The 8,529-nt window shown below is 38.0% G+C and overlaps 1 protein-coding gene across 1 annotated transcript; it reads right to left on the bottom strand.

Annotated features, from left to right (window-relative positions):
• Nucleotides 1-1,645: 1,645 nt before the first annotated feature.
• Nucleotides 1,646-3,346, bottom strand: LOC147906316 (DNA ligase-like protein). The gene is made up of 8 exons (XM_087384215.1): nucleotides 3,212-3,346; nucleotides 2,879-2,968; nucleotides 2,724-2,783; nucleotides 2,593-2,632; nucleotides 2,415-2,508; nucleotides 2,272-2,331; nucleotides 2,068-2,159; nucleotides 1,646-1,947 (listed from the first exon to the last, which is right to left on the bottom strand). The coding sequence occupies exons 1-8, from the start codon at nucleotides 3,328-3,330 to the stop codon at nucleotides 1,867-1,869; spliced, it is 636 nt and encodes a 211-aa protein (XP_087240341.1). The 5' UTR covers nucleotides 3,331-3,346; the 3' UTR covers nucleotides 1,646-1,866.
• Nucleotides 3,347-8,529: the final 5,183 nt, after the last annotated feature.

Consider the following 8,529-nt stretch of genomic DNA (forward strand, 5'->3'; position numbering starts at 1 on the left):
TGAGATATAAGCCAAGCTAGTCAATTCGCTTGTCAATATATAAGCCAAGCTAGTCAAGTGGACCCAGATATAGCTTTGGCAAAATATTTGATGTGGACACTTTAACTTTTATCACATGAGAGAGAAACTCTCTAGGCATTATATAAGCCTCTAAATGCATTGTTGGAAAGCTTATACGGTAAGAGAAATAGTTTCGAATTTATGATAGTTATCCATTTATAGCTAGCTACACACTTGAGCTCAAAATACATATTCGACCACTTATCCAGATTAAGAATTTGAAAGTTCACCATGTTACTATCCAATTGATTGTGTTATCAAAAGGGAAATTTCTAGGTTTTTTTAAATCAAAGATTATTTCTTTTAATTTAGATATAATTTTTGAAACCTAGATATAGTATTTATCTTTTAAGTAAGTGAAAATATATTTTAAGAATATAAGAATGAAAGCTTGCATGCACACATTATTTTAAGAATAGAAGAGCAAAAGCCTACATGAATAATTGGAGAAAGGTGGTTATTTTCACGTATGAGATAGTTGTGGACTTTACATTTTGATGAGCACAAACCATATTTGATTTTGATCAATATATTTGATAGGAACATTAAAAGGACCTATAGAATGAATTTTTAAAACTAGATTCATTGTTATGGAAATCAAAGTGGCAAAGCTTTTCAAGCATGATAAGTTATAAAGTATTATATCATTTATTAAAGGTATGCATTTCATCTATAACATCTACAAACAAAAAACGCTAATATAAGTAATGGTTCTTAATAGTGCCACTATTTCAATTATAGGTAGTATCTTGTAAAGACTTCATATGTTTTTGGTGATTTTTTCCTTTATAAATATACTAAAAAATGAATTGCCTTTCTTTATAGACTTCAAGTTGTCCTTTTAATATCGATTTTAATGTTATTACTCTACTAAAAATAGCATGATATATTGTATAAATTTAAGCATTTTTCCACTGCCATCATGTGAATGATTTTTATTGCCACGTGTCTTAAAGTAAATAACTTACAAGAGTATGTGAAAATAGGCAGTTTAAAGGTTTTCATGCCTTCGATCCAAATACACACGATGCAAAACAATTACATATTACTGAGTTTTTTAAGCATTGCAAATACCATATTATGTTGTTATTTGCTTGAAACGTATTTATGACTTGTGAAGGATTTTCATATGCACTAGTAGTATGTGTGTAATTATCAATGCATTTCATTTCTCTATAACTTGAAAAGCATTTAAAATTGTAAGGTATGTGGGAACATGGTCCATAAGGGAATCCCTATTCTAGAGGAGGTATATTAGAGCCTATGATACTATCAATGGGGCGAAGGGGAGGGAAGGCGGGGAGGGGAAAGGGGGGCTCTCACATGCGTTGCCTTGTTTGCATCATGTGAACATGCTTATCATTGCATCAATAATGTATCTATGTACTCAAACATTATCCACTTTGGAGGATACCTTAGATAAATGAAGATTTAACGAGAAAAACCAAAAGGGTAGATGCTATTGTGTGAGGCCAAACAGCCATGAGAAGGCGGGTTTGCCGAACAATTCGAGAAATATATCATAGTTTTTCCCGCCTTGAGGGTAATGGCATCGTATTTAACAACCGTTGCAAGGGGTGTACATTATGAGACGAAACAGGACAACGAGAAGAGTTGATAGCTCGCAGGAAAGTTCAGGAATCCTAGAATTTTTAGACAAGAAGCAATGCACGAGTCTGATACTCGGGAGAATCACAGCAGATTTGCAGGCACTCAAAATGAGAACTGTCAACATTGGTAGCATAAGTTGCAAAGTTTAATTGTTCGGGAGTAAATCAAGCTTGAGGGGGTATCAGCTGGAGCTTTTCAATCGTCAAGATCATCGTCCGAATTGCTGTCTAGAAAAGAACCTAGTGACTTTCGCAAGATGCTGAAAGATTTATCCTCCTATCGGTTAACAAAGAGAAACCCCATCAGTTGAAAAGAGGGCAAAGATATAAGCAAGCGCAGCACCTTCCGTGTAGAAGCCGCAGCAGAGACTTACAATACGATTTTGCTTAAGATTACCTGCTTGTTCTTTTTCAATAACTCTTCCGCAGCAGCAATCTGATCCCCGCATGATTTCTGAAGATCTGCAAGAGCACCTTTATCTTTCTTTCCTGTCGTTTGCAGTCATTATCACAGTCAATCACGTCATGCAGCAAAAATCTGATGAAATTTAGAGTTTGCAAATATATTTGTAGACAAAGGCAGATGAAACGAGATCTCGACTTTGCTGTTCGAATCGAGCGTTCAATTTGTCCTTTTCGTCTCCAAACTTGGCGAAGATATCTACATTAAAAGACAATTTCCGGATTCAGCGACATAAGGCGGGTTGTCACTCCCTAAGATAGAGATTGAGACCTATTGTCTACCTTCGTAGGTCTGCATATATGAAGCCTTTTCCTTGGCGAACCTCTCTCTTGCTGACTGATACTTTGCAAATTCGTTTTGTAAAGCAGACTCATACTGCGAAAAACATAGGAAGAATGAACGCTTTCAAATTATTAAACTTCATAGCGTAGAACGCACGCCCCGTCGCACATTGCTTACTTCTTTGCAAAGCTTTGTCACTGCTTTGACGAGGTTCTGCCTGCATGACCAAGAGAGATATAACGCCTCGTTCAATGCGAGAGTTGATATGTCCAAACACCTTCCGAAGCTACGTTCTAAAGTCCACTCACCACTCCTTCTCAATTTTCTGTGTGGTCCCATCAGTTTTGGATTTGATTTCCGCTGCAAGCCTGCGGAGAAGTAGAGCAAAAGTTTCACACGAAAAAGATGTTACTACTTCATTTCAGCCATACAATGGTTCCAGAACACTATTGACGTACACTACCTTTGAATGACCTCCTCGTTCTTCTTCTGCCCGTCCTTTTGAGCCTTCTGGCGCACCTGCTGAAGAGCTGCAATAATACCTTTGATGTCGCTGCTAGAGCATCATGAAGAACAGGATGTAAATGAATGACCAGGCTTCAACGTAGCAAAATTCTTCAAAGCGATTGGGTAGGCGAAATGCATACTCTTAAAGGATGAAGCCGCCAGATGTGGAGATTAACAGGTAGCAGAATCACGAAAGGGAAATGCACCACCAAGACGAAATGCATGATGAAAAGCCGGGATGTGGATGAGAAAAGCGGAATCGGGTAAATTAGCCAGAGAGGAAGAGAACCTGGACAAGTCAAGGCCGATATCGTCGTCATGAGGTGCGGGCTGAGCTCCATGAGCATGAGCAGCAGGAGGAGCAGAGTCTCTGGGACGCTTCAAATCGTGAGATTGGGGGGTGGCCATGGCAACAGCAACAGCAACAGCAGCAGCAGCAGCTCCTCCTCCTCAAAATGCGAAGCACTCCAACATTAAATGATTTTAATTAGAGCCCGGCCACATGCACAGGTGAAATGGATGTATGATATTGTTAGGGTTTCATCACATGCATTTTGGAATGTCCTCAAGATCGAGGTAGGCTGCTCAAGTGGATTTCTAAGCTGAACATGCACAAAGCAAGAGGTGTCATCCTCTCCTGCTCTCTCCAAAATTCATGTCTCCCAGTTGTTTAGGGGTCCACATCACATCGAACATAGTATGCCCTCGGGGGATGCACCTACCAAGAAACCCTATGCATAACATGCGTTCAAAGCGTATTTTAAAAACCCCTTTCCTAAAATATTTTTATTAAATTAAAAACCCCTTCATTTGAACACACGTGGTAACTTACATATATGTTAGGTGAACCCCAGAGAGTATGCCCTTACCTATGAGTAAGGTGATAATTAAAGAAAGTTGATTTCATCAGGCCAATGGATGCCAATAAACCAATGAGCAAATTAGTACGAGGTCATTGATCAAATTTTAGTCAAATTAGCATCCAGCTGTGGGCTAATGTTCAAGTCATCAACCACCTCCTTTGGCATTCATGCACTTAGGAGCTAGAAAGCCTCCATGTGCTTTGTGTCCACATGACTCCCATCAATTGGTGCTTAAGGAGTAGTGGCCTCCTACATGGCAATCCTTTCCCCTCCTACTCACAAAGGAAAATGAGTATTGAATTTTGAAAAGGTTCTATTTTGCACTCCTTTTTTTTAGAGCATAATTTTCCATGAAAACATCATGTTACCTTGTTGCTTATCATTTCTACATCTCTTGAACTACACTCTACCATTTCTTATGAACTCAACCCTACAACACATCTTGTTTCTTCCACTAGACCTTAGAGCCACCTTAGGAGCCTTGTTAAGAATACCATGCATAATGGTTTTGTTCATATGAATCCTTTAGTCTTGAAATATGATGAGTCTCCTCTCAACATCGACTAAGAGCACACTTTAAGTAAATCAAAAAATGAGAGATTTAAGATTGGAGCCAATAGTTCTAAAGTAGGGGTTCTCCATGATTAGCAAGGCATATGGACATGCAATACTAAAGGCCTAATGAGCCTTTTGAATATACATGGATAAAAGATGTCTACATAAGATATTTAGGAGGCCTCAGAGTAGGCTATGCATGGTGATGATGGTTTGGCCATTCTATACTTAGGATTTGAGAAAGTGTATAGTATAGTGGATTGGGTTTCTTGGATGGTACCCTACTACGTTTTGGTTTTTCAAATTCTTGGATCAGAGGGGTTTCTTCCTTGCATAAATAATCCACAAAGTGTCTACACCACCTACCTCTGCGTGTTGTGTGTACACATGTGCATGTGTATGTTTGTGCTTGTGTGCATATGTGTGTATGTCTACACACCCCATCCCTATATGTGTGCTTGTGTGTATGTGTGCACACCCCATCCCTATATGTATGCATTCATATGTGTACTAGTATGTGTGGTGTGTATATATGTGCATGTATGTTTCCATATGTCTATGCATGAGCATGTAGGTGTGTGTTTTGTGTGCATGTATACATGTGTCTATGTGTGTTGCATGTGTATATGTGCGGTGTGTAAGTGTGTATAAGTGGCCATTGGTAGTCCAAGAGTCCATAAGCTGATGGTAGTCCAAAAGTTCAAGGGCTTAGGGTAGTTGTCTAAGAGCCCATGATAGTCTATGAGTACAAGCCTATGGTAATTTAAAAGTCAAAGACCATGAGCTTAACAATTGAAGGGTGGTGGTCTAAGAGCCAGTGGTATTCTAAGTGCAAGGGTGGTAGTCCTAGAGCCCATGATAGTTTAAGAGTCCAAAGGGTGGTAGCCCAAGAGCTTGTGGTAGTTCATGAGTCCCTAATGGTCCAAGAGTCCAAGGGTGGTAATCCAAGAGCTAGTGATAGTAGTCCAAGAGTCCAAGGGTGGCAAATGGCAACGTATCCTAAGCTCATCTCTCCAAGCTACCACATGTCCAAATTTTGTCCTTGTTCTTATTTTATCTATGGGTATATGGGTAGAATAATAGTACAATCATACATTTTGATGAAGTCTAAGCTTTTTAATTTGTGTTGGATTGCATTTTGTGACCATGCTATTTTTTATCTATTTCATTCACCGAAGTCAACTATGCTAGAAGATGACCGATGAGTTTAGAATCTCCTTTTATTTTGGACAATCATACAAAAGGCTACGTATCCATGGACAATAATACTTTGGATAGTAGTATAGAACGCTTATTCTAACCTTGAAAGCTATTTCACCAAAAGGGCTTCTGCAATCAATAGTTCTATCCATTATTGTTTTTGTTATTGAATATGAGCACCTTAGGAAGAATTCATTTTTTAGCTTTGGCTTGACCATTTTGTATTAGGGGTCATAACAATCTTCTTGTTTTGAGAAACTGTCATGCTATTGTCAAAAGAATGTCACTATAGCAATGGCTTCCTTACTTCTTCTTTGCAGCTCGTTGATCTAAACTATGCACCCCTTTTATATTATTAAGGTGCAGGGTAAAGCTTCTGAGGACACAAGCCTATTAGTCCCCCAAATGACCCGATGTTGTTGCCTCAAAACCGCAGCTCACTACACAAATAGGTGCATCTACTACCTCTGAGGCTAGCTACTCAACAAGGAGGCATTTATATTGGCTGTCTCTCCCCTGCATTTGTTGCAAATGTGTGTTCCATTGCTGTCTGGATATTATATCACCAGTTTCCATGGCCTTTAACCTCCTCCTTGTACCTTGATCAGGTATATCAAATTTCCATAGCCTATGTCTACTTCTCTTGTAACCCATGACAAATTGCATCACACCATGTGGTTCCTTATTTTAAATAAAGAAAGTGAATGAAGAAATAAGAAACAATTTCTATAATTAAACGATCTAGATTGTGAAGAGAAACAAGGACTTGCCTAAAAGCTTTGTGATAGGAATAAAAAATTGTGCACATTCCAACTTCCAAGAGAGCCTGAGGAGAAGAGAGAGCCATGGGGGAAAACAGGGAGAAAATTCCCCTAAGGAGCATAGGAAAACCATTTTCAAAACAAAGCAGGGAGGGGAAGAAGCCGAGGATTCTGGGAGAATTCAAATTGTGGGAGAATGCTCAGGTGACAGGGTGACAAGGCAGGACACCTGTGTGGGAGAAGTAAATTTAGAAAATATTGTGAATGTAAAAGTGGGAGTTGTCAAATTTTAGGAAAAACTAGTGGTATTGTTTTGCCACCTTCGGCTATACATGTCACCAACTTTTGCCCCCCAAGGAAGCCCAAAATGGCTGAAAAAATAAACCATTGCAAAATGATAAATAATATGGGATTTAGTCAAAGAGCATCTCAAAGTTTTTTCTAGTGTATCTATTTATGGCTGAACTAAGATACAAATTTCACGCAATATTAAGACAACCATCTATTAGCTCCATAAGTTTGGAGTAATTTTTTCCAAAATTTTGCCTTTCCAACCAAATGGAAATAAGTTATTGAGCTTTCCCTCAATGGTATGAACACAATTGCATCATAGTATTGGAGGCCCCCTAAACTATAGCAGAGGTTCTCAATTAATTGCCTCCTTTGGTTCATGAGAAGCTCAAGTAGTGCACTTTGAAATAAACAATTGCTTCCATATATGTGTAGGACAATTATTTGATGTTTTTAAATTTTTTTGGATATCCTATACAATCCAAGCTACATGCTTCATAGGCATTATAGCATTTTTTAAAATTTTATAGCATTTGATGTTTTTAAAATTTTATGGATATCCAATACAATCCAAGCTACATGCTTCATAGGCATTATAGCATTTGATGTTTTTAAAATTTTATGGATATCCTATACAATCCAAGCTACATGTTTCATAAGCATTATAGCATTTGCATTAGTTTAAAATAATCTCATTTAAGATGTCAATTGTGTAATTTTTTGATCTCAAATTCAAGTTTAGAATGTGTAGATTAGTTTAGAGACCAAGTTTGTCAAATTCCATTGAGAAATTCATAAGTTACGAATCAAGCAAGTTAGCCATATGCAACACATTCCCTGAACTTCACAAAAAATGGCTACACCCAATCATGCATTGGACCAATGGCCATTGTCTTCTCCTCCTTCAGGCTAGCCTTTACAACCTCAGAGTCTATGTTGACTTGAGGTAGAAGCTTTAATCAACGTACTTGCATGAGAGATGTTCCTTGGTGCACGAAGATCTCGCCAAAGATGAGAAGAGCTTAGTGAAATGTGGATAGATTCCATACAAGATTTGAATTTTGGATCCATGATTGCAACTCTTGCTTAAGAGGACCCTATCAGACGTCATTTTGAATTGCAAAAGTGGCAAAATTTCAAAATCCCATGTAAGGCCAGGTGACTTCCTTTGTTGTGCAATAGTGTAGGAGTATGTACACTAATCCATTGAAAGGGAAATATGTTCCTGAATTGGTTGCATGTCCAAAAAGGAAACAGGCAAGAAGGGGGAACAAAAACCAACCATGTTTGGGTGTTCTTAATGTTGAAGAAGTAGACATACTTGTTTATGATTTTCAACTTACAAATGATGGAGTCTAAGGAAGTTAGACAATAGACATCCTCTTTGCTCTTTGAGAGGGCTCTAGCCTATGTCACACATCTTGTTAGATCCTCCTTGAGACTCAGACAGTTGGAAATGGAAGAGCATTAGGTCTTGATAGGGACAAAGGGAATGTCCTTGTTGATAATGCTGAGGAGGATGCATCATCCACTTTGAATCATCGTGACAATGACCTTGATAATGATGAAACTATAGGTGCTGATATAGAGGAGATGCACTTGTAGAGTGGAAGTGTGCATGTACACGTTTTGGTTGTGTAGCTATACCAAAAATCGCATCTTTTTGAGAATATCATTGTACCATAAAATTGTTAACTCTTTAGGATTACATAAATATTGACAACTTTTGAATTTGCAAGGAAAATTCCTCCTAAATTTAGGCCTCTTTTTGGCATGCTTTTTTTCCCATAATGATACTGTGCAATAGGTTTTCAAATTTGATAAATCAAAAATTTCCCTTTAAAACTAAACATTCCATTTAGTTCTCGTTTGTGTGCAATGTTATTTGCTTTATCCACAATAGTGTTATTACAAAATTAATCTAAGGCTTTCCTAAA

This window comes from Dipteris shenzhenensis, chromosome 1, assembly GCF_047967505.1.
Source record: "Dipteris shenzhenensis isolate YYH24624 ecotype China chromosome 1, Dip_SZ_1.0, whole genome shotgun sequence".
Lineage (NCBI taxonomy): Eukaryota > Viridiplantae > Streptophyta > Polypodiopsida > Gleicheniales > Dipteridaceae > Dipteris > Dipteris shenzhenensis.

Bases quoted from the DNA above. Each gene is read 5' to 3' on its own strand.
- LOC147906316 (XM_087384215.1), bottom strand. From the start codon at position 3,330: ATGGCCACCCCCCAATCTCACGATTTGAAGCGTCCCAGAGACTCTGCT. The intron at 2,969-3,211 runs GTTCTCTTCCTC...ATGCTCTAGCAG, and splicing joins ATCGGCCTTGACTTGTCCAG to CGACATCAAAGGTATTATTG. The intron at 2,509-2,592 runs GTAAGCAATGTG...TGTTTTTCGCAG, and splicing joins TGACAAAGCTTTGCAAAGAA to TATGAGTCTGCTTTACAAAA.